Source organism: Copadichromis virginalis, linkage group LG2 (assembly GCF_057382275.1).
Source record: "Copadichromis virginalis isolate Kocher_CV1m ecotype Utaka linkage group LG2, C_Virginalis_male_GT1.1, whole genome shotgun sequence".
Taxonomy (NCBI): domain Eukaryota; kingdom Metazoa; phylum Chordata; class Actinopteri; order Cichliformes; family Cichlidae; genus Copadichromis; species Copadichromis virginalis.
In genome coordinates, this window is record NC_140619.1 from 33942170 (window position 1) to 33968766 (window position 26597).

A 26597-nucleotide genomic window follows, 5' to 3' on the forward strand; every position below is an offset into this window, starting at 1 on the left:
GCACACTCTCATAATGTTAGAGCTGAGAAAGTACTCTGCTGTCACTTGGTTTATGAATAAAATAACTTAAGTTGTAAGCCAGCCAGACGTCAGCAGCAACTAAAAATTTGTTCATTTCAATATTTGATGTTTTAGCCCATGACACAGAATGGATTCTAGCTACATTCGAGGTAGACTTCACATTCCGACCACCAGCAGGAGAAGCAGAGAGCCAGAATTCATGAGAATAAAACAGTGCATGTTAAATGAATCATGAAGTGTACTTCTTTCAGCTGTAGGTGTAAGTAAAAACAAAATAGGAACTCACGTCTCATCCTCGTTCTCCCTTTTGCTTCCCTGTCGTTGTGTACGTTTACTGAACTGGTTTGTTTTAAAGCATTTTTATTTATTTTTTTAAAAACCCTCATATATCCTGGAAAAATTGATCAGATTTTCTGCTAAGTAATTAGATTTAGTCCACAATCTGGAGGACGCTGTTTTGTGTCTTGGAAATAACAAAAATCTACTCAATATGTTTTTTCTATAGGGCTTTGAAAGTGTTTCTGAATTGCATTGTTTACATCCACGTTTGATGATGTGGAGGGGTGCAGTAATGTGAAGTATGGTTATTCTCGTAGGCGGCAAAAAAATGTACATTTACTCAAGTGCTTTAAAGTACTCTTGACATCCTTGTAATTTCTATTTCGTCCCTCTTTATACATCCTCTTCACTAAAGTACAGGATTTAATAAATTAGGTGAATTTCCCTAACAGGATTTAAAGGTGAGCATTTTAACATTCAGGAAAATAATTATAGACCACAGTATTGCTTATACAGTAGAAATATCTAACAGATAAGCAAACAGTTCCTGTTATTTATATAGAGTTCAATCTGCAGTTTGGTTTCAGGGTAAATTAATGTTTAATGTTTTTAATAGTCTGAAAACTTTTGAATTACTTATTTTTGAGCTGTATTTTTAAAATATATTATTGCTGTTTTGATCCAATCAAATGCAAGGACCTAAAAGCAGGGCACACAGCAGGAGGCGGGACTAATGAAAGCTGTGGGAGCTACAGAAATCCACCAGGTACCAAAGATCTCAGAGTATGAGCAGATAAAGTGCCCAAGGTGCAATTAAAAGGCACAAAACTTAAACAAGGTCCAGCCCGGGTTGACTTGAGGACTTGTGAGGTGCACTGGGGCCTGGCCCAAAACAAACAATGCCGAAAGGAAAACAGACATCATGACAAATAACTAGAGACGGTACTATAAATACACAGAAAACCAACTCACTATAATAACACAGGGGAAACTAAATAGGGCAGGGAAGGAACATACAGATAACAGCTGACTCTTAGACTAAAGCAACTGCCAAAATTAAACAGGAAGTTACTATAAAATAACAAGAAACAAAAAGAGAGAAACAAAGAAGTGAAGAGGAAAACACTAAAAAACACGAGGGATGAAAACTACAAAAGTAGTAGAATCAACAACCCAAATGCAAAACTGTGCCAGTGGTTTAATTTTTGTACTCTGATAAAGTTAATTTTATGTTTATTGCCTGTTTTATTGGCCACATGCTTTCGTGTTGTCTGTTGCACTTTCCTCTGTGATTATGGGGGACTTATTTAAAGTGGGCGTTAAGAACCGAAATCATCCTTTGTGTTTTCTCTTTTGCCAGAGTGACCAGTTAGAGCTCACTACTCAGACTCTCAGAGCAGAGTTGGAGCGTCAGGGCCGCAGTTTGGAGACCTCACGCCGTCGCGAGGAGGAGCTGGAGGCAGAGCTCCGCGAGGCTACCCTCGAGGCTGAATCTTTGGCCAGGGCACGAGATCAGGCGCTGCTGGAGGCTTCACGGTTAGAGCAAGAGAAAGAGGTGTGTCAGTCAGAGCTGGATGGCCAACGGAAGGAGGGCAGACAGAGAGAGAGGGAAGCGGGGAGACTGAGGCAGCAGCTGGAGAGCACAACCCTGGCCCTGGAGCACAGCAACCAGAGAGCCTGTGCTCTGGATGCTGAACACAGGTACACACACTCCTAAGGACATGGAGTTAACCTTGATCATGCAGTTAACTTTATAAGGCACCAGAGACAGCACTGTGCTGAACAGTACATTTATCTTTAATGTCAACTCTGTCTTATGCAACCAGTGTCTAAAATGTGTTTGTGGTGTGCGTGTAGACGTGTGTGTCAGCAGCTGTCTGAGTCCAAGGAGCTCTGCGCTCAGCTGCAGGACCTGGAGAAAGAGCTCAGCTTTCGATTAAGCAGCATGGAAGAGGGTAAACAGCAGCTGCAGGAGCAGTATGCAGAAGCACAGGCCAAGATTAGCGCACTGTCCCAGGTGTGTATGTGTGACGTGGTACTTTAGTTCCTAACGGTAAGCACTGCTGCAGGGATGTGGTGGAAAATTCACAGGCAGCTCAGCAGTGGAAATGACTATTATTACTGAAATGAATTCAGTGTGTTCACACCGGAAAAATAATGAGAAATGCAGAAGATTCAAATTGTATTTTTTTTTATCTGTTGATGGACACTGTGGTCCCTCAGCACAGAGCATAATGAAAATAGAAATGGTGCTCAAAACTGGAAAAAGGAAAACAGTAACACTTTATTTACTACAACATAAAGTGAAGTATGCATACTTAAAGTGTTTGTTTAGTTGCATTTGAGTGTGGATTTTATATACTGTGTGGCCACAACAGAATGAAGAAAATTATGTCGACTGCTTTCTGCTAACATTAGAAAAAGCTATAAAAATAAATACATTCTGAAAAACTCAAAATCTTATACAGTAAGTAAATAAACAATTATGTTTTAAGCTGAATTACTATACTCATTTCTAGATCCATATTGTTTATTCTTTTATTCTATGTTAGAGTAGCTGGTGTGAATTCAAAATAAGTCATATATAATTCTTGTATAATGTAAACAGAATTGGTCCTAGTGCGGATCCCTGTGGAACTCCATAATGAGCTTTAGGATGGGAAGAGGATTCCCTATTTACATGAATTTACAATTGAAATCTATTAGATAGATAGATAGATAGATAGATAGATGGATAAAAATCTATCTATCTATCTATCCATCCATTCTAAGAAAACAAAGATTCAGCACTTGTTAGGCAATGTTCTAGTGGTGTGTTCTTGTTGTTTATATTAGTTATTTGCCTACTAATTTGCTATCTAATTACTAACTTATACTAATTATGATATAATGTTTTTAGATTGAACCACTCTAGGACCACAACTAGTATCAAACTACTCACATGAGGACTGGTTCTCACACAGACTAAGAACGTAGTGTAAATGGGTGATAAATGAAAGGAAAAACCAACATAAAGTTTCCTAGGAAGGTGTTGGATTACCACATATTGAACAGAACAGCTTTAATATTCTCTGGCATTGATTTCCCAAGAGACTAAAGTCTGGAGGGATGAAACACCACACGTTCACAACATAATCCCTCATTTGGTGTTTTAATAATAATGCTTGTGAGCACTGTCAAACACTAAAATGTGCTGTTGGTGTTGAGCTAGGTTGCAGTGTACAGACCGCAAAGCCATTATTTCCATATATATCAAACCACTCTGACCTCAGTTGTCCTATGGATGGTGACATCTTTATCCCATGAAGACTGAAATGTTTTATCACTACATTGCGATCAACAACTTTGTATTGATTTGAACTGGGTTGTCCCTCGAAGGGGACGAGTGTGCTAAGGAGAACATACATGGGTGCATAAGGACTGCTGAGTCAAACAAACCTTTGTGGGGAAACATGTATGTAGGTTTCGGGGCAATCGTGACTCAAGAGTTGGCAAATCGTCTTGTAATCGGAAGGTTGCCGGTTCGAGCCCTGGCTCTGACAGTCTGGGTCGGTGTGTCCTTGGACAAGACACTTCACCCGTTGCCTACTGGTGGTGGTCAGAGGGTGGTGCCAGTGTCCGGCAGCCTCGCCTCTGTCAGTGCGCCCCAGGGCAGCTGTGGCTACAATGTAGCTTGCCATCACCAGTGTGTGAATGGGTGGATGACTGAATGTAGTGTAAAGCGCTATACAAATACAGGCTGTTTAGATTAGTTTTTTTTGTGGTGTTTACAGCAAGTTCCAGAGATTTTAATCGTTATACTTTCTCACTATTTCTTTCTCTCTCTTATCAGGATCTAACCCGTGAGCAGGCTCGTTCTGAGAAACTGGCCACTGAAGTGGCACACCTGAGCCAGAAACTACAGCGATCCGAAGCCGAGCGGCAGTTGGCAAAAGATTCTCTCCACCAGTCACAGGAGAGAATAGAGTCTCTCTCCCAACTCCTAAAGAAAAGTGAATCTCTGCAGTTAGAGACGAGGAGGGAAAGTGCACAAGTGAAGAGTGCGCCTAATTCAAATTCAGAATCGACAGACAAGCAAGACATGTCACCTTTGGATCAAAGCCCCGAGGCTGCCAAAGGATGTGACCTTTCCACGACCCGCGATCATTTCATGGGGGAGGCAGAGAGGCATCTCAGTGAGAGGGTGATCGAGCTGGAAAAAGAGGTCTGTATTTGAATGTGTGAGTGGGTGTTTGGGGGTTGGTGTGGGGGCTCGGTCTTCCCTGTGAGGGAGATGATGTATATTATGTTGAAATTCTTGCTCTAGGGATTCTCGAGGACGATCAGCTCACAGTGGGCCACTTCCCAGAGTGCAGCACTTTATTTCCAAAACTAGTGCTTTATCTCTGCTCATCGGTTTTAAAATGTCACCCCGGCTACTGTTAATCTTCCTTATCTCCTCTGCTGCTTTTCTGCTTAAGCTCTTACTGTCTCTCTCTCACACTCACACATACTCTCTAACATCAAGCTGTGAGGGGCGCTTCCAGCATTGCCAAGGTCACAAATTTCAGAGGTGTGGACTCGAGTCACATGACTTGGACTCGAGTCAGACTCGAGTCATTAATTTTATGACTTTAGACTTGACTTGAAAAAATGTTCTAAGACTTGTGACTTGACTTGGACTTTTACACCAATGACTTGGGACTTGAATTGGACTTGAACCGGTTTACTTGAAAAGACTTGATATTTCACCCCAAATATAAAATTTAACACGCATATTATATAGAGATTGAAAATGTGACGTCATTCACGGGTAGAACCGCAAAGGATTCTGGGAACTCGTGGCAAGAAGTACTAGCGCACGCAGGCTTTCAATTAAAATCAGTTACACAGAGATAAAAAGAAACACAAAAATGTCAAGAAGCCGTTGTATTATTAACTGCAATAGCCGGTCGCATGACAGCCACGGGAAGCCGACGGGTAAAGAGATCGGTTGTTATCGGATTACGACGTTGAAGAGAAATTGTTCGAGCCATGTTTCCGAAGTAACAAAGACGCGACTGGATTGCAGCCATTCAAAGATCAAATATAACGTCCCAGAACCCTCCAGCTCACAGGTTAGTCTGCTCCAAGCATTTCCACAAAGGTCAGTCTGCTGTTGTAGTTAATACGTCATTTTCATAACATAATTAGTGATATAGGTTACAAGCAAGTCTGGCGCTGAACAGAAATTGTCGCGCTATGCTCCTTTGTTTATTGTGCATAAATAGTGAATTGTCCTGACACAATATTGCGTTTCGCTTCTGTTATTATGGTACACTGACAAAAACATATACTTTTATTCACAGGATAAAACAGGTTTTTTGTATCACTAATTGCCCAGTACGATTACAGCATACAGTATTATTGTCACTGCTACATTTCTGTGATGCTACCAGAAATTATTTCCACTACTAATTAATTATTGTTGAGCTCAAAGGTCCTATTAATAAACGGTTAACGAATGTGTATTTATGAAGACGATTTGTGAGACTGGTAAACTTATGATACGTACGATGGTCTTTCGTTCTACACGGTGCATTTCAAGGTCCTGCACCCATCCGTCGGTAAACTGTACCTGGGCTTGTTGCAGTGACCGGAAGTTACTAAACTTCATGAGTGTGTGCACTCACTCCAAGAACCGTATGATTATAAATATGCATATAAATATGCTACGATGAGATAGCTGACTTCATCTAACTAGCAAATGTTGTCCAGGCTACGTTGGTGATGCAGTTTTTTTTTAATGTGTGTGATATTTTTGTCATGCGATTTTAAAGCCGGTCCTACAACCGCATCCAAGAATAACATGCAGCTTATCTCAGAACTGTCGGTGAAAATTATTCTTGGAGCTAGGTTTAATTGAGCTGCATTCTAAAGAGGTGCAATTTCACAATTTGTGTATATTTTCTAAGTTCACTATTTTGTCATGTGTTGAGAAAAACACAGATTTAAAAATTACATGGTCTAATATTTACATTTAGCATATAACTGCAACATGCTTTTTTTCGTTTTTTTTAATGACTCGAAAGGACTTGAAATTCAAAATTTCAGACTTGTGACTTGACTCGGACTTTTACACCAGTGACTTGAGACTCGACTCTGACTTGCCTGACATTACTTGAGACTTGACTTGAGACTTGAGGATAAAGACTTGAGACTTACTTGAGACTTGCAAAACAATGACTTGGTCCCACCTCTGACAAATTTCACCCGGTGTGGCTCTCACTCAGAACGTTATTACGTCAGTGCTTTCAGGTTTTGTACAGTAGATTAGTCTAGATGAACTAAGGCACAAACAGATCCGGGCTACATCCTGGTTCCACTTACACTTATTAATGCACAAACAACGATTGCGGATGAAGACATCTTCACATCTAAAAATGCAAGAATGCTCTACTTAAGTAAATAGAATTAATAGCTGCACTGTCCTAAAATATTAAAAGTGGAAATTATGCAGGAAAATGGCTCCTGTGTGTGATATAGTGTGCAGGATTGTTAATACTAAAGTTAAAGTAGCATTTTAATGTTCACTCCTTACTGGCTGTAGCTGCTGGAGGTGGGAGCTCATTTTCACCTGTTCGTACACGCTTGGTCATAACTGAGTAGGCACCCCCTCGAGTGTCAAACAATAAAACTGAGTAGACCTGTCATCATGGGAGAAGAAACAAAAAAGTATTACCTCCTTCTAAGCTTTTTTCTTTTCTTTTTTTTGCTTTTCTTGAAATATTAGGGTTAAATCTCACCTTTCTGGCCCCCTGGGTTTCTTATAAATGAAACCATATCAGAAGCTGAGATGAGAAATCACTCTTTGGTGAAGCATGACACCAAGGTTTATCATAAAGCATCACAAGCTAGAATCATTGGTTTTTGTATTTCACAAACTGATGCAATAGCAGTATTAAGATCAACTGTAATCTGAAGCAAAGAAGCGAGACCCTCTGATATACTAACTCAACAAGTCTTTATTGGGGTACACAAGTTGCAGAAGTGAGGAGGATGAGGTGGAGCAAAATCATGGGAGAGCTGTGCTGGCAGAGGATGAATGAATATGGTGACCATGGCAGTTAGAGCAGATGGGCAGGTGAGGGTGGCTGTAGCTGTAGAATGAAAGCTGGCCCAAGCTGAATGGTGAGAAGTTGGTAAACAAACACGGGGAACAAAAGCTAAACTGAAGATGAAGGCCTGATGTAATTACCACAATAGCTCTGTGGTGGAGTTGGCCTGAAGTGCAGGTTAATGAGTAAATGAACCACCAATCTGCACGCTGATTGGGAGAACAGGAGATAACAATCCATGTCTGGCACACACAAATAGAAACAAGACAAACAGGCAAGGAAAACAAACAGGAAATAAGACGCGTGTGAGCAGCAGGAGAAAATACCTTGCTGCTGCTAGAGGTCAGAGGAGAACAGCCAGACTGCTTCTAGCTGATAGGAAGCCAACCGTAACACAAATAATCAAATGTTACAACCAAGGTATGCAGAAAAGCATCGCTGAAGGCGCAACCTTAAAGCAGATGGGTTACAGCAGCACAAGAACACACGGCGTGCCGCTCCTGTCATCTAAGAACAGGAAACAGAGGCAACAGTTCACACAGGTCCACCAAAATTTGATGATAGAAATGAGAAAAATGCTGTTTCATCTGATGAGTGTCAGATTTGTTCTCCAACATTTGGAAGGTAGGGTTCGAATTAGGCTAAAATGAAACGAAAGCATCGATCCATCCTTCCTTGTGTTCAGGCTGGATGTGATGTGAGAGGGTATTTTCTTGCCAGACTTTGAACTCCTTAGTACTCCTATCTGAGTATTATTGCTGACCATGTCCATTCCTTCATCATGATAGTGCACTCATCTCCTCATGGCTGTTTCCAGGAGAATAACGGACCATGTCACAAAGCTCAGATCATCTCAAATTGGTTTCTTGAACATGACTGAGTTCACTGTACTGTAACCATATCTCAATCCAGCAGAGAACCTTTTGGTAGAATTAGCGAAATCTGCAGCAACCGTGTGTAAGTGTATCATGCGAGTTTGGGCCAAAATCTAATAGAAATATTTCCAGCACCTTGTTTAATCCGTACAATGAAGAATTAAGGAAGCAGTGAAGACAAAAAGGGGTCTAAGTCAGTGCTAACAAGGTGTACCTAATAAAGTGACCAGTGAGTGTAGTTATTTTGTGCCACTGACATCAGAAGGGAGAGAGGTAGGATGATGAAGTAGGAGAAGAATCTAAAAGTGACTGTAATAAAAAGTAGAAATCCCCTGTGTAGCACTATGAGTCAGTCAGCAGTACATGAAGACTCCACAGTGGGGGAAAAAATAACAACCCCACGCCAAAACTGAGCTCTAGACTCTCTAGACGATGCACACATGAAATGTGTTGTCGCTCTTCCAGTACTTGCAAATAAAATGTTCAAATGAAATCGCAGCGTAGGGGGAGTACAGCTGACTTGTTGTTTGCAGCAAGTTAATTTTAATTTTGGGAAATACACCAGATTTTATACCCTCAGCAATTTATAAGGTGGTTTTCTTTTCATTTCTAAACTACCCGCCTCTGTGCCAAATCAACACATTCCTTTATTTATCAGAGCAGACTGCACCAAATCATGTGTCATCAAGAAATTCGCAGATTTTCTGATTGGACCATTAAAGCCTGTGGAAAGATTGCACTGACAGAAATCTCGCGTAAACAACAGATGTGAACTAATGAAATATAATTTTTAACATTTATGTCAGACACAGGAGGAATTTCATCTCTGTGTTTATAGAGTGGCACAAATGTCGCATAAAGATGCTACCTGACTGAGAGCACTTTAAAAGGTCAGCGGCAGAGTTTGCCCATGTTCAAATATTATGGATGTTTCCAGAGCCAAATGTAGCACAGACATTATAAAAATGAAAGAAGAGATTTTTCTCCCCCTCAGAAAGCGGTGGCGGCTGCAGAGCATGAGGCTTTGCTGACGAGATTGTCTCAGTCCCAGGAGGCTTGTAAGCACCTTGAGGAGCAGCTGGAGGCTCTGCGTCGGAACTCGCTCAGCCTGCAGGACTCCTGCACCAGACTGCAGACGCTCAACACACAACTACAGGTGACCTAACACACAGACACAGAGCGTGGTTATGGCTGAAGTTGATTTGTTCAAAATCGCACATTGTTTTTAAACCTTTTGTCTTCCTAAAGTGAAACGCATTCAGTCTTTGTGCAATGAATTTTGACGTAAAGTGCGCAGGGACCTGTTAAATTATTGGACATTATTTCATATTTGTATATCCTCTAATGTGGGGAGTAAGATGACAGGCTCAGTGCCAGTGTCATAGCATAGCACTGGCTAAAGAGCAGAAAACTAGAAGAAACAGCCCATCTGGCCCTGTCCAAAGGACAAAAACTACCTACCAGGTTTTTTAAAGCTTACTAAGTATTCTGCTGTAGCCTATTTGATTATCTCCCTCACTTAAATATCCTTGTATCAAAGGGTTACTGCGATCCTTTATGTCAGACTGTCCGGTTTGGGATCATAATGCCTCGGTGTCTGACATAAATTTATTGTAAACTGTTCTTATTGGAATTTGTTGCTCAGAGAGAAAGGACAGCTGTGATGAATGTCTTCATAAGAGATGGAGAAAATATTCCAGTGAAGAAACGGGTAGTTAAACAGATTCTGTGATCCGTTTTTATCAGATTGATGATCTCATCCGATGGAGGATACAGGAAAGGATCCGTTTTTTAGACAACAGAGGCCAATCGGAGTGTTTTTAATTCATTCTGCTGACTGGCTTGTGATTGCTCTGGCTTTATACTTGGTATCAGTCTATTTATAAAACTCAGCAAGAAAGTGAAAACTACCAAAATGTCAAACCATTTCTTTAAGCGCCCAGTGCTGCACACATAATATCTTGTTTAGACCCATGGCAAAAGGTTAATAAACTAACTTTCAAGCTTGTTGGTTTTCAGCTCAACCTTTTGAAATTGCTAAATTACAGACATGGTCTCACATACACACACATACACACAAACATAGGTGGAGCAAGCGTCACTGAGCTCCCAGCATGCAGTGCTGCTGGCACGCTGCAGTGAGAGCGAGGCACGGTGTGCCACCCTAGAGGCCGAGTCAAAGGTGTGGGCGCGGGAGAGAGAGGAGTCCGCGGCCAGAATGGACGCTCTGAGGCGGGACCACGAAAGGATGACGGCGTTGCAACAGCGTCAGGAGGTGGAGTTGGAGGAGCTGGTGGAAAAGCACTCTCAACTGAGGAACAACAATCGCAGCCTGGAGGCCCAGCATCGAGAGCTGGAGGGCAGGTACAAACACTCACTGACTTAAAGACACGAAATCTTCACTTTGAAGATTTGTGACATATTTTCCATGTTTGAAAGGACTTCTCCCCCAAAATTAAATATGCACAAAAACATCTATGAAAGACACACATCATCTTTTGTTGAAGGTAAATCCTGTGCTTGAAATATTAGGTACAAGGAGCTCTTGGATGGCAAAACCCAGCTGGAGGAGAGAGAGCGGGAGATGAAGACGGAAAGAGAGAAGATGGAAACGGAGGCCCAGAGGAGGCTGGAGAGAGAACGAGAGCTGGAGAGGCTGAAAGAAGACAATGACAGGTAACAAATCCAGTCGGGGATCTGATCATCCTTTCACGGCACTCGTGTTCATTTGAATACGAGGAGCAGCAGCAGCAGCAGTAATGTCTATATGAAGCACAGCGAGCAATACAAGAATCAATTTGAATGCAAATGTACTATATAATGCGCAGAATGCATTTTTGTTCCAGATCTAAATCCTCTGGGCTGAGCACGAAAAAACGAAGTTATAGTGCAAAAAAAAAAAGAGAAAAAGAGATAATAATAATTTTTTTTCAAGTTTCTTTCTAAAAGCAGATACGCAACAGGTACATTTATGAAGAGCAGCCTTTTAATAAACCATTTCCTTCGTTATAAACATTTTGTGTCTTTTGAAGCCGCAGATCAGGCTTACTGAACTTCGAGACCATTTTGAACACTTCTCATCATATTTTCTCTTAGTGACTGATTGATATACAGTATGATAATAATGGCCACAATCATAAGATACTTGTGTGACATAATTAGTTAATCAACCATCATCATCTTTTTGATGCAATTGATTACTGACTGCTTCTTGCAAATACGTGGCTGGCAAAGCAGGGAAACAAAAACCTCCTTTGGTGGTTTTTAGACAGCATTTAACTAAAAATACTGTACAAAACACAAAAAATACAATATTAAATAGATTAAAATTAGACGTGTGTAATGTAACAATTCATTTCAGTCGTTTGAGTAATTTCTTGACAATGACTATGACCTATTTTTTGAGGAATATATTAAATGATGGGACGAATCAGATGTAGTGATGAACCTGCAGATTCTGCTGCTCCAAAGTGAGTTTCAGCTCATTGTTTACTTGTCTGGCTGTCTTCTGTTTTGGTTCAGCCTCAGCTCTCTTATTGTCGTCTTTTTTTATTTCAACAATAACTGGAATTTGTAACAGAAAGCACATCTCTCGAAAACATTGTGCACTACCTGCTCAGTAGGATGCCAAACTGCAGGCGGGCAAGGTTAGCGACTAGCTGGTAAACATATTAGAACGGAAGAATCAGACATTCCAACCAGGAGTTGTTATAACAATTCAAAGAGAGGGAAAGTTCCTCGGATGGACAGGAACAACTTTAAATGAAGAATAACGTTGCTCCATGGCTGTGGTTAGTTAACAAGTGGCTTTAAAATGCCAGTGTTGTATTTACCTAACATAACTTATTTCTTCTGCCCTTAAGTGGCCAAAAACTCATTTCCAGAGTCTCAAAACACCTTTTTACACAGTAAATATTTTGAATTGTCACAGTGGGGAAAGCACAGGTGGAATTAATAACTGGCTAGTAGCGCAAAAACCAGAACATCCCCAATGTGGAATTTAGCCATGTGTGCCTTTCCTGTAGTCAAACTGTCCAATGTGAGCACTTTTGTTTTCTCTGTTTGCAGTTGAATTATATTTGGCTTCTGAACTGTACTCGCTGGCCATTTTATTAGGTACAGTTGTTCAACTGCTTGTTAAAATCAGCTGATCATGTCAGCAAGTCAGTGTATTTGAACTTAGTCGAGACTACTTTCTGAACTTCAAACCGAGCAGCAGATGGGGAAGAATGGTGATTTATGTGACTTTGAACATGGCGTCTTGTTGGAGTATATCAGAAGTGGCTGATCTACTGGGATTTGACCACACAACCATCTCAAGGGTGAATAAAGCAACTTGATATCACAGCATGAAATGGATACGCATGCAGAAGTTGTGGTACCAGCAGGTGGAGATAATTGATTTAAGTAACCAAAGTATGAAGGTATGAAGTATATTCCAGAGTGTTTCTGTGCCAGAAATGATTACACTAGGTGGCTGATATGTTTTCCATGTAAATGTGTTAGTAATGTCTGTTTAATTGCTTTCCTGTGATTATTTTCACGTTGGGTTGAAATAAAATATCTACCTCTGCTGGTACTGCAGCTTACACAACGTGTGCATCCATTTCACGCTTTGGAGAGACACAAGTGTGAAATCACGTTGAAAACATGGTGGACCATGCTTTTAGGGTTGCATAAAGGTCAGAAAAAGAAGAAAATATCCAGTGAGCAGCAGTTCTAGGTTCAAGGTGAAAATATGTTGTTGATGCTTAAGGTCAGAGGAGAATGAGCTACTTAGGAAGACAAAAGTTTGTCCAATAACGACTGATCACAACTAAGGTTTATAGAAGAGCATTTCTGAAGGATGGGCTATAAAAACAAAAGACTACACTAGAACCCTCTCCTGTCAGTTGGATCTCGTGTAAGAACGGGAGACTGAGGCTACAATTTGCATAGGCTCGCCAGAATTGGACAATAGAAGATTGGAAAAATGTGGCCTCTTCTGATGAGTCTGGATTTCTGATCCACCACGTTGATGGGAGGGTCAGAAAATTTCATGAACAGCATAAAAGTATTTCCTCTTCTTAATACCAACTGAGCATTTTTTTAAAAAAAACAACAGCCTACCTGAGAGTTACGCTGACCATGTCCACCCCTTTATCATTTATTCATTTGGCCAAACAGAACAACTTTTGGTTGTAGTGGAATGGGATGTGCAGCAGACAAACTGTGTAATGCTATCATATCAATATGGACCAGAATCTCTGAGGAATATTTCCAGCACCTTGTTGAATCCATGCGATTAAAAATTAAAGCAGTTCTGGAGGCAAAACAGGGTCCAACATAGTATCAGCAAAGTGTACCTAATAAAGTGTGTGTAATATAAAAAGTTTGAAACTGAACTTGAAGTTTCTACTTTAATATGACTGTGACTGATTAGTTTTAATGTGTATAAAATACTTACCTCCAATATGATTATGTGAATAATGTATAATTTTCCCATCAGTGATGTTTTCATCTTATTGCAGTCTTTCCGTCCTCATGACATCATGATACTGAGATGATTACTCCTTTTTCAAACAACGCCGAATGAATTTACTCTTTAAACATTTTTTCCGAGATAATATCTGTTTGTTGTTGTCTGGCTTTGTGTAGACTCCTTGTGTTGGATAATAACACAGTGATCTTCAATCACAGAGTAAACAATGACGCAAAGCACTTTACGAGAGCGCATAACAGTGGCCGTGCGTGTCGATGTTGCAGGCTGCAGGCCCACCAGAAGGAGTGGTTGGCGTCGCAGGCGGAGCTGCTGGCTCAGGGCTCGGTGCTGAGGGCAGAGCTGAACGCCTCCCAGCTGGAGAGGACTCGGCTGGAGGGCGAGCTCAGTGCCCTGAAGGAAACACACCAAAGCCTGGACCTCAGCAACGCTCGGCTTACCAGCCAGTATCAGGTATGAGCTGATACACAGAAATGCATCCACACACACACACCAACACACAGCAGATACTGGTGCCCTCTATGCAAAATAGGATTAAGTGCTTCACATTTGAGACATTACCCTCTTGAAATAAAAGAAAATGCATCTAAAGCATCACTGGGCAATTAAACAACATTTATTAGGAATTCACTGCAAGTTTTAGAGAGCATTTTACATAGTTCAAGTCTGGGTTGAGCATGTCTCATATCATCAGTGGGAAACAATGGCTGACTGATTTCTAATACATGATACAAAGCCAATTTCAGCTTGACATATCAGACAAAAGTGATACATTGGTCCAAACAGTAAATGAATACCAAGTAGCTAATAAAAAGCAGGGGCATCTTTTGCCTTCTAAACAGCTTTATCCTTCTGCGCAGTGCTGTCAAGCCATCACTGAGTATTGTTAAAATAGTTTGAGGAGAGCAGACAGCTGAAAAAAAGGGAACCTCATGAAAAACTACTTCATCTAAATATAATGTTGGCTGTTAAAGTTACTGCTCAAAAATGGAGGACAACTCCTGGATCTCCTTAAATGATTTATTGACAAGTTCAAGAAACTGCAAACAGAATGTCAATTGAGGGGCCAAGAGGGGGGTCTGTGGGAGGGAGAGGCAGCAGGCAGGGTATTGCAAACATAAGTAAATGTAGACAGGGTCAGTGGTGGTGCACAGGAGGAGATCTTGCTGAAGCAGAGGGAAAAAAATCACGGGTCATCCCAAACGGAAAAAAAAAACACACTTGAAATCTTCAGGAGACTACAGCGAGTAAACACTAGAGAGCTTGAACAATAATACCACTCAGCCAGCAGAACGATCTGGCGTGACTGGTTGGATAGAGAGGGGTTTAAATGCAGAAGGAGAGTGATTGATGATTGAGCCAGGTGAGACCAGTCGCAGCCACACCTCTGCAGACAATGCAATGCTGAGTGGTAGGCAGAAAGTAAGAGGAGAGAGAGCTAAATGATGAGGAAAATGATGAGGCAGGTCGGCGCTGGAGGTGAAAGGGACCACAAATAATCAGATAAGCTTAGCTTAGCATGAAGGTTGGATACAAGTCAACAGCTACAAAATCCACATACCAGTAAATTAATGGTTCAGTGGCTTATATTGCTTTTGATGTGAGTTTATGGGAAGTAATGGGCAGCTAACAGTGAAGTAACTCCACCCAGCCAACAAAGATTAAAGATTAGAACAGACAATGAATAAAAAGCAATAATGTGTTAATGAATTTCAGACTTTGTGTTGGGAGGTGTTTCCTCTTTAAATTGAATCATTTTCATGACCGATCGCTCCAGCACTTCAAGTGCTAAGATGCTCGTGGCTGGTGGCCCCAGGATACAGTAGATTCCCCTATATAAATATGTAATAACAATCAAGCCAAATTTGATGCCTGCTGTGGACAAAAACACTGAATATGCTGTCAGTGTTTGATAATAACTCGTCTAACTATTAGGGATGGGAATTTAGAGATTCTGATTCCATTATCAATACAACTTATCGATTTGATACCTAATTGATTCTCATTGGTTCTGCTCTGAGATTAACCGTTAAACAGCATTAAAGACATTGAATGTGCGCAAATTAATTGCATACTGTGTCATGAAATGTTTGTTTATGTTGGGGGTATTTTCCTTCTTTATTGTGATCAGTGTTGGGGTCATTACGCATGCGTTTTACACACAGATGTGTATGTACTGTATGTGTACATCTGTGTATTACACATATAATGTATTACACAGAACACTTTTCTTAAAAGTAATGCAGTGTGTTACTTAAATATTCCCAAGAGAAAGTCTTTTGCCACACTACTCTACATTAATTTCGCATATTTTTATAAAATGACCTGAAATGCATTGTCTCATAATTACCAGTTAACAATATAAACCTGAAGCAAAAGCCCCAAACACCAACACAAATCCCTATCCTAATGAGGACAGACATACAGTCTTTCTCATAGTAAAGATACTTTAAAGCGATCGCCACAGTGATTCTACTGTAGAAACATGAACAGGTAGAAACGGAGGCTGGAGCCTGACTGTTGAACTTCAGGGTCTGGCTGCTGGGTGGGGTCAACATTTAATCAGCTTTAACATCACTCTGGGTTAGGGTTGCCAACTCCCTGAAAAATAAATAAGGGACACCTCGTGGCCAGGGCCGGGCGACCCAGTTGTCTTCACCCTTCCCAGTGTGGTGAATTTTCTAGCTCTTTTTTTGTGTGTGAAATTATTTTTTTAACCCTTTGACTTGAATTTGATTTAAGTAGATGTGTATTCTTTGTGATATGAACACATGTGAAACAAATGATCATTTAGCCATTTATTTTTAGCTCAAAATGACAACATTAACACAATAAAACAGGTCTCCTTCTTAAACAGAAGCCTGTCATGCTTAACTTTTGAGAATATAAGTAAATCTTTCTTTAAAAGAACTCTGTCCTGCTTAACTTAAAATAATAGAAAACAATAGAAAGAAAAACATTCTTGTAACAGTGCACATTTAGTGCATTTAGTACAATTGGCTTAATGCTAATCAGCTGCTCCTGTTTGTAAACCCGCCTGTTCCCATGATTACGCATCTTAACTCATCATCATTATTCATCTATGTATTACTTTTATGTATTAGTCATCTATTTGTTGTAATCATCTATCCTTGCAGTTGTTTATTACACAAAATAAGTTATATTATCACACTTCTGGCCACATAGCGCTGATATTCACTGCACATGCCCATATTAACTTTTTCCAGCCAGGTGTTTTCCTTTTCCCATTCTTCCCTTTCTCTGAACAAACATTGCTGCTCTAATGCTGGGCTTACACTGTGCGGTTTTAGGCCCATTTTGAGCCGACTTTTGACCGATTTTGGCCTTCATCGTGCATCGTGTAGTATACGTGGGGTAACGAGAAGTGATTAACACCTCACGACCAGCTCCCGATCATCAATCGCTCGTGAGGGTCTCATCACAGGCGCTCACACTGCTCACGCGCAAACGTAAACGTCGGTGAAAAAGACGGAGCAGCACGGCTGTGCAGCGTGTGATCTGGACACAAGCGATGGAGGCACAACTTGTAGAACTTTGGAAAGCTCATCCGAGCCTTTTCGATGTGGCATCACAAAATTATCACGACCACAACAACCGTGAAAATAGTTGGATTTACATGCTGCTCAATCACAGCTGCCTGATCATGTTTTTCATTAGCAATTTAGCAAAGTTGATGGTGGTGGTGTGTGTGTCTGTGTGAGTGAAAGACAGAGAGAGCGAGCGACAGATTTTCTGTTATAACCTTCGTGTTATGGAGGCACAGTGTGAGCACTCAGGTCGCATCAGAGCATCGGGCGGTATAGTGTGAGACCCTGCATCGTGACCTACCAACGTCTAACCCCTGCGAGTCAATCGTGCAGTTTGAGCAGGAGCTGAATAACGTGACTGAAAAAATCGCACAGTGTTTGCCCAGCTTTAGGTGTACTGTCGTCCGAGACTTGCACCGCCGTGTCGGCGTTTGTTTCCCTGTTGGCCATGCTTCTTGTTGTGGTCATCTGTTGTCTTCCGGTATTTTCTCCGTAAGCGACCTTTCCTCGACCAATGAGATGAGCGGTAATCTGAATTGTCATACTCGAATTGTCATAAGTGTGCTGTCAGCTCATTGGTCACAAAGCAGGAGCGGGGCTGGGAATTATGTTTTCAAACAAAGCGTTAATTCCATTAAAAGTTATAGACTACTTTTGATTCTCACTGTATTACGGGACAAAGTGCGTCCCTTATTAGCTCAATACGGGACGTGTACTTTTGTTTCGAAATACGGGACGATTCCGTATTTTAAGGGACGGTTGGCAACCCTACTCTGGGTTCTTGGCTAGCTTAGCGTTAGCATGCTGTCTGTGCAGGTGTTTGCAAAGCGCTGAAGTTGTGTTAGCACTATAGTGCAGTTGTTTCTGTCCTGGATACAGATGAAATCTTGTCGCACTCTTGTCCTTGTGTGCAATAAAAATAAAAGTAATTTCTCTAACCACATGAACTGAAATCAGCTGACTGTAGCACAAGTGCAAATTAAACCAACAGGTAAGCAGACTAACAATTACAAGGAACTGAACTACTGGGAACCAGTTCTCTACAAGAATTAAAACTTTCAATCTTACAAGGTTGCAGGTTGCTATATTTCATTAGACTTCACTGATTACAGAGTATATCCCACATGAGTATTTAGGCTAATGCATTCATACACACTTTTAAAAAAAGCCATCTTGATTTGTGGATGACAGCTCATGTGGCTGAAGAGAATAAAAGCTCGCTACAGCTCGCTACAGAGTAATTTGACTTCAGGGCTAACTGTCAGGGCTAACTGTTTAAGCAATTAATGAAGTCAACGCTGCCTTTCCCCTTGCATAAATGCCCACAAAGCTCCATCTTCTTTAGGCAATCTGATTCTGATGGAGCTTCAGTGAACAGTAAATGGATCAACAGATACACATCCCTGGTCCTGTGTCATGGTGGATTTTTTCCCCTTTTTCTCAAGGACATGACTTTCAGATGTAGGTACGTTTATTTCAGGTCTGACACGTCTTCTTTTGTCCTCCACTTGTCCATTTTCCTCGAATTATTTGAGGACACAGTGCACACAACGCGAGACGTGCCTCATTTTGAACTAACAGCTCTTTGGGAATCACCTTGTTGGTGCAAAAATGCTATTTTGTGCCTGTCAGTCTGTGTTATCTTTGGCATTTTTCATAGATTCAACTAAAGAAATGGGAACAAATTATGTGCTTTTGCAGCATGCCGCTAGTAACAAATTGCCTAAAATTACAATCCAAAATTGGTTCTTTGTTAAGTTGTCTGTTATATATGGACACAAAACTGCTTGGTGCATTTGTTATGTTCGAATGATGATGGTTAGAGTTAAGTGGGTCTACATAAAAACAACAAAAACAAAAAACAGTCCTCTGAAAATGATCAGGTACAACAACTGGATTAAAACTAAGTGAAAAACACACCTTCAGAAAGCCTAAAGAAGTATTGCTCAAGACCACTTTAACAAATTACAAGAAATTTTGGCTCCTTGCAAAGAAAATATAAAGAAACTGAGGCGTGACTCAAGAATTTTGCACGGTGCAGTACTGTAAAGAGGGTTTTTGGAGGCTTCCTGGATTTGAAGATTGTTTGTGTGAGTGAAAGCGAGGTTCCTATCATAAATGACAAATGAATGCATTAACGCACACAAATGACATTCTTTATATAATCATTGTGAGGATTATATCTTACTAAATCATGTCAACGCCTGTTCTGCCCCCCACAGTAGGTTGATAGGTTTGTATGCTGGGATGCAGAAGTCCAGTTTTCTCATTACGCTGTAATATGGAGAGAAAAATTAACAAAGTTCATCCTGGAGTCTGTGGACCCACAATTAACTTGTTGCAGCAGCTGTGCTAACTAATGGGCCTTGACTGAACAGGACTGGGGTTATGAGAAGAAAATAATTGGAAACAGATTCACAAATAGGAAATTATAAGAGGTGTCCAGTAAATGTGTGGCCATACCTTCTTATTAATTTTTTTATGATCTTAATAGTTATAAGTGTTTGAGAGTGTAGGATTTAATAACGTGGTTTAAAAGCATTCTTTGGGAATTTCTAAGCTTAATATCTTCACTTAACTAGATCTCTTAACTAATGCTCGTTTTTCTGTGTAGACAGCTCCACAGAGAAGCTGTTGTAACTTCCTTTCTTCTTCTGGTGATTCTTGAGGTTTGTGGTTATTTGCCTTTCAGTCAGTTGATAATGAAAAGCTCTGACCTCTTGAAGCAGTTAAGCAATTATCATTTACCAATTTTTTGAGACCAGTGACGTGACAGTTCAGTCCCTACGGGATCATCAAATCTCTTTGTGTCTCTTTTAGCTGACATTCAGTAATGTTAAATGCTATTCAGCTAAATCCTTGGTTTGTATAGAGTTCCTTGCAGATATGTTTTGTTTATGTGCTTTTATGTCCAAATGGGTCCAACGGCAGCAGGTTTTATAGAAGTTCAAGGGGGGCAGCTGACCCACACCCACGCTCTTACAAAAGGTTCTTCATTGCCTTTTTTATTGATTCAGACCACTCAGTACCGAATTCTGTAAGACTGAAAACACTCACCTGTTACCTTCCGGTACATCTTTATTCTGGTGGCATCGTACTGTTATTATACTGATCTTTTCAAAAGGCTGGAAATGTTTTTCAAAAATGCTTGATTAAATAATTTATCCTTGCCGACACAGAGATATATGATACATGTCAGAGAATATATCAGACATGGTAAAAAAAATAAAGTATACCTTCTTTCAAGGTTTTACATATCAGGACATAAAAAATGTTCTCTTTTTATCAGGTTCCAAAATTATTTCAATCTAATCACTATGGCACAGATGCCGTTGTTACTATATTTAATTTAACAAAAGCTAAGCCAAAATTAAGAAGCAGTGTGTGAAAAACCAAGTACACCCTATGATTCAGTAGCTTGTGAAATCACCTTTAGCTGGAATAAGTGAAGTAATTGTTTACCACCACAGGATTTCAGTCAGATTGAGGGCTAGACTTTGGCTGGGTCATTGCGACACCTCGATTATTTTATTCTTTGGCCATTCTGTTGTAGATTAGCTGCTGTGCTTGGGATCATTATACTGCTGCATTACCCAATTTGCTCCGAGCTCTAGCTGTTGGAAAGAAGGCCTCACATTGGGCTGTAGAAGAGTTTGCGAGGTGCAAATCATCACTCCTCTACCACTGTGCTTAACAGTGGGTATGAGGTGCTTGTGCTGATATGATGTGTTTGGTTTTTTGGTGTTGCGGACAAATGTCTCCACAAACATGCTCCAGACGTCTTGCGGTTTGTTCAGATGCAACTCTGCAAACCTGAGTCGTGCTGCCATTTTTTTTTTAGATAGAAAGTGCTTTTCCCCGATGACATTTCAAACAGTTATTCATTTTTTTTAATTGTGCTGTCATGAACCTCTCAGGGGTTTTTGTATTTTTGCATTGCATTACCTGATCTTGGGGTGACTTTGCTGGATTGTTCACTCCTGGGAAGATTTGTGAATACTCTTTTAACTATAGATTAATGGACTTGTTGTGTGTCAATGGCCTCATAACCCATCACAGATTCACAGATTGACCAACAGTTGATTCCCTTAGATCATTGCTGATGTCTTTCCTTCTCGGTAGGACCCAGCGTTCCTATGGAAGCAGTAGGCGTGTACTTATTTTTCATGTACAAGTTCGGCATTTTGGCGTAGTTTTTGTTAAATGATGACACGGTGTAAGAATTAAAAAGAGTCTGCATTATCTTTTGATCTTGCCAGTAGAAGTAGTAGTAGTAGTAGTACCCCGTTGTGAAGACATATTTGTATTAAAACTATAATATAGTCAAATAAACTAAGCTGGAAATAACAGAAATATTGTGCACAGTTGCAGTAAGGCAGATAATCATTGTCGTTATTGTCTTATCCTCAATTTTTTTTGCACACTGGTAAATCAGCCATTCTGCTAATCTTAATAAGGGATAAGCTTGGCAAAGGTATGCTCAGTAGTCAAACTGATGAGAGTGACAGTCTTGACATTATTATTTTCTTATTCCTACAATGTAAACTCTTGTTAATTGATCAGGCCCACGTGTGCACTGACTCTGGCACTAAAGGGAGTGGGATCGTGCTTTTTGTCTATTCTGCTGACTCTGTTCAGATTTGGCTGCTGCAACAGTAACTGGGACTGGCAGGCTGTTATGTAGAGAGAATCTGGTATGATAGTAAAGTTATTAATTATTAATTACAAAGTTCAGACCTGCATTTGGATGATACACCTTTGTTTTGGTTAATGGCGGTTTGTAGGAGTTCTTTCATTCATTGCAAGCTACCAGATTTCAACACAAAGGTCCCGGCAGAGACATTGTAGGACTGTTATACATGCATTAAAACTATAAGCTATGAAAATGAAAAATTTAATGATCTAGTTGGATGCATTTTGTCAGTTTCACTGTGTTCACTTGAACCGTATGACTAACAAAGCACTGTCCGTACCTTTCTGTCTGCAGGCCTTTTTTCTATGACTCACACATCCTCACACATAGTTTATATCATTTGGCATGCTTACTTTTGCAGAACAAGTAGTATATTCTGTTCTTGTCAAGCTATTTATTCTTGATCGCATTTATGGCCTTGTGTACAGTTGTTGACCCAGCTGAAGGGGAACATGGAGGAAGAGAATCGACACTTAGCAGAGCAGAATCAGAGTCTTTTGAGGGAGAATCGTGCCTTACTGGAGCAGAGCCTGGAGCGCCGTGACCAGCATTATTCACAGCAAAGGGAATACCAGTAAGTATATACTCACACACTCAATGGCCAGTTCTTTAGGTATCATCACCTTTATTAGGCGCTTTAATTAACTTCAAATGTAGAATGATTGTTGGTGCCAGACGGTCTGGTCTGAGTATTTCACAGACTGCTCAAGGGTCAAGGGTCTGCGGGGTTTACAGAGAATGGTCCAAAAAATGAAAATATAGCTGTTCAACCGATAAATCTGCAGTAACTGTGTGATGCTATCACATCAGTATGGACCAAAAACTCAGAAATCTTCTGAGCGCCTTGTTAAATTTGCACCACAAAGAATTAAGGCATTTCTGAAAAGGTCCAAAATAGTGCTAGCAAGGTGTAACTAATGAAGTGGCAAGTAAGAGTGTATCTAGAAAGGATTAACAGTGAATCCGGCACAGTCGAAGGGAACCAAACGGATGTAAACAGCTAACAGAAATGCAGCTGTGTAGATTTGCACCGAAACACATTAAGAGATAAAAAAAAAAGCTTGTAAACTATGAGTGAAAATCACTAACACGCTCGAGGTTTGGGCCCGCACCACTTACCTGTGATGTCGCTACATTCACACATGTTAAAAATACTGGCTTCCCCCAGCCTTCTAGTAAATACGTCTATTGTATACATTAGAAAATCTTAGCATGTTTCTTGATTTATTGTGTTTACGAGATTTTCAGAAAACACAGTGTTAAATTCATGTCACGTATATAAGCATGGTACCAAAAAAAAAAAAAAAACCTGCAGTGAAACAAACATTAAAATCTGTTAAATTTATGTTTTTAAAAAAAGTTAATGTAAAAAACACATAAAATGTATTTTCAAGGTATGGGAGCTTTGCAGTAATGAAAGCAGAGGTGCACTGAAGAAGTTTGACCTTATTAATGGAGTTAACTTCATGTAATAAGTTGCAGTGAATGCCTTTTGTTTACTGCTATTGTTTACGTTTGTAGGCTGTAACAGAGTTTGTATTCATATCAAGCACATAAAAGCACTTCTATAAAGGTTTGAGACTGCAAAGACAACAATTTCACAGTCCAGTGGCCCTCAGTAGTCTTCCTTTTGAATGACTAATAGACTGCTTTGAGAATAATCCTGAACTAATAGTGAGCATGCAGAGTTGGCTTCAGTCTTTAAGTATAATGAACCAAAGTTCTTGCAAATTACATCTTTTTGTGCCTTCAGTTCAGGCTTGTGTGTGTGAAAAGATGACTTTTTTCAGCCTTTTTCGTTAAATCTCGGGCACAGATTTCGTTGTTAACATTTCACGGCATATTTTGGTTCATCACCCTGCCACGCGAGGTCTGCATCATCTCATAACAGCTCTTACAAGTGAATGTTAAAAAGCCATGCACTTTGCAAACTCACAGAAATCAGTTTAGATTGTTTTCCTTCCAAAATCAACACAATTCTTTATGCAGCAGAATGAAATCACATTACATCTACAACCTAATTACAGGACAGAGCAGATTTCAGTGTGTGTGTGTGATGGAAGAAGTGAAGGGCTCTATGCATGCATTTCACTTCATTCAGTCCTGGGAGTAAATAGAAATTGTATCCAACTTTCAAAGCAACTGGAATTAACAGTAAGAGCACCGGGGCACTCGTATAGTTCACCAGGTTAAACAAGCGCTAAGGTACACTCTAAGGCTGTCACAGAGGCCTGGGTTTGAATCCTCCCCGAGGTCATTTGCTGCGTGACTTCCCCCTTATTCTCTTTCTGAGCTTTTCTGTGTCAATAAAGGCTAAAAATCCCCCAAACAGTGAGCACAGTAAAGCCTAACAGGCACACAGCAGAGTCTGTAAGTAGTATTTTGCTGAGAAGGTTTTGTTTTAATGTTGCTGTTTTTTTAATATCACTTTCACAAACATAAGAACATAAAAATATATCATGCAAAGCATTTCTGGTGATAGTTTGAGTCTCTTTTACTGAGCCAAAGTGTGTGGCATTAATACTTTAAGTTATCTACGTAGCAGTGTATCAGTACAGGGCAATAAAAAAGTGGATGTTGTACGTTATACAAAATGATATAAAATATTTTAGTGTAGCATTATTGTGATCTCCAGACCAGGTCAGGTGATGGCTCAGCTGATACCTGTTTAAGCTGCTTTAGCCGGCCTAAAGTTGCTGCACACATGTAAAACATCTATCCCTTTATAATTTATTTATTTATCCTTTGCAGTCAGTGACTCCCTAAAGTCTAGAAGCCGTGGATTGTTTGTTCGTCTCTGTGCATTCACTTTTGTATTTAATAACTAAAGGCATGCTCTGTTGGGTTGAGATCAGATAACTCAATTGGCGATTGAAGAGTATCCCTTTGCTTTCCCTTGAGAAACTCTCATCCATTTGCACTGTTATGGTCACCTCATTTCTCTGACTCTGAGCAGAGAGTAGAGCCCCGTACGCTCAAGAATTCATCCTGCTGAGTCTCACAGCAGTCACATCATCAGTAGACGGTAGTGATCTGTTTCCACTGGCAGCTATTCATGCCCGTGCTAAAACATCTCCTCGACTATGTTTTACAGACGATGTGGTGAGCTTTGGATCATGAGCTGTGTCTCTCGTTCTCCATACTTTTCTTTCCCATCATTCGGGTACAAGTTAATCTTGGTTTGTCTAAAGACTTTTTAAAGATCTATTCGGGCTCTTTCAGATGTTTTCTGTCATCTCAACTGTAGAAGGACAACTTCTGTGGTGGCTTTTCAGGCCTTTCAGCCACTACATTCTTGTAGTCCAAAGTTTTAGCAATCTTTAATTGGTTTATTTAGTTTTTTAACCTGGAGATGAGCGATGGCCTTCCTCACTAGACATCTCGTTGGCCCTCATGTTGAGCATTCCAGTGAAAAAAGACCAAATGCAAGTTCACTTAAAATAACTTCCAGATCATTTACTTGCTTAATCTGCTATGGAGTAACAAGAGAAGAGGCCTCATCTGGCCATGAAACTGCGTGCCAATTAATTGTCCAGTAACATGTTGAGTTGGGACTTTGTATTAAAAAATGTCTGTAATTTCTACACAGTTAATGAAATACTTTAGTTAAACCCCTTGAATTCAAGCTGAAAGTTTCCACTTCAATCACACATTGACTGTTTGATTTAAAATCCACCGTGTTCGTGTACAGAGGCAAAAGTACAAAAATGTGTGGACTTAACTGTATATATGGAACAGTACGTAGCATAACATTTGAATAAAAATATAAATTAAACAAAGCTAGTTGCTCACTGAGTAAATGATGACATTGGAGCAGTACAATAAAAAAAATATGAAAGGAAAGGAACAGCGATTCAATGAAAATATAAACAACCTGATTTGAAATGACCAAAAAGGATTTTAGAACTAGAAAAATTTGCATTTCCTGCGAAAATGCTGTGTGGATGCCTTAACGCTGAAGATGTCTGCTGAAAAAAGCTGAAAAAATTGAAAAAAAAAAAAAGCAAAGAATGTTGCTCTGAGCAGGATTCGGACCTGGCCCTTCTGGTACTCAAGGCAGGTTCTCATCTCACTGCGCCAACATCTTTCTGACAAAGAAGAGGTGGAGAGACTGATAATTGTGCTGAAATGAGCAGAAGAGGCTGAGAATTGTGCTGATAAGAGGTGAATAAGAAGAATTTCTGCTGAAAAGAGTTTAATCAGCAGAATTTCTGCTGAAAAGAGTTGAATGAGCAGAATTTCTGCTGAAAAGAGGTTTTTTGCTGAAAACAGCTTAAAAAGCTTGGATTTGTGCTGAAAACATCAGAAAAAACTGAAAATTGTGCTGATAAGCGGTGAAAAAGCTGAAATTTGTGTTGAAAAGAGTTAAAAAAGTTTAACTGTTAAGTGAAAGAAATGTTGCCACAACCTGGATTTGAACCCGGGCCTCCTACTCTGAGAACGGCTGCTTATCTCACTGAGCTAAAACATGGCTCAGCCAAGCAAGCAAAACTTGTGATCACACTGATAATGTGGTCCTATTCAGCAAAATGGGCCAAAAAATGACATAAAAAGCTTAATATCTGAAAAAGTATAAAAGTTATGACTACCAAAAGTCATAGCAGGCATCAGGAGAAAGAGCTGAAC

The 26597-nt window shown here is 40.1% G+C and overlaps 1 protein-coding gene across 1 annotated transcript in view; it reads left to right on the forward strand.

The window, feature by feature from the left end:
* ccdc88b (coiled-coil and HOOK domain protein 88B) overlaps nt 1-26597 on the forward strand; it is a 62427-nt gene that overhangs the window by 26882 nt on the left and 8948 nt on the right. Inside the window, exons 17-24 of the mRNA XM_085431383.1 lie at nt 1661-2001; nt 2158-2317; nt 4133-4504; nt 9246-9407; nt 10338-10615; nt 10784-10927; nt 13997-14183; nt 22400-22545. Coding sequence (XP_085287509.1) covers nt 1661-2001; nt 2158-2317; nt 4133-4504; nt 9246-9407; nt 10338-10615; nt 10784-10927; nt 13997-14183; nt 22400-22545 — 1790 coding nt within the window. The remainder of the gene's footprint in view (nt 1-1660; nt 2002-2157; nt 2318-4132; nt 4505-9245; nt 9408-10337; nt 10616-10783; nt 10928-13996; nt 14184-22399; nt 22546-26597) is intronic.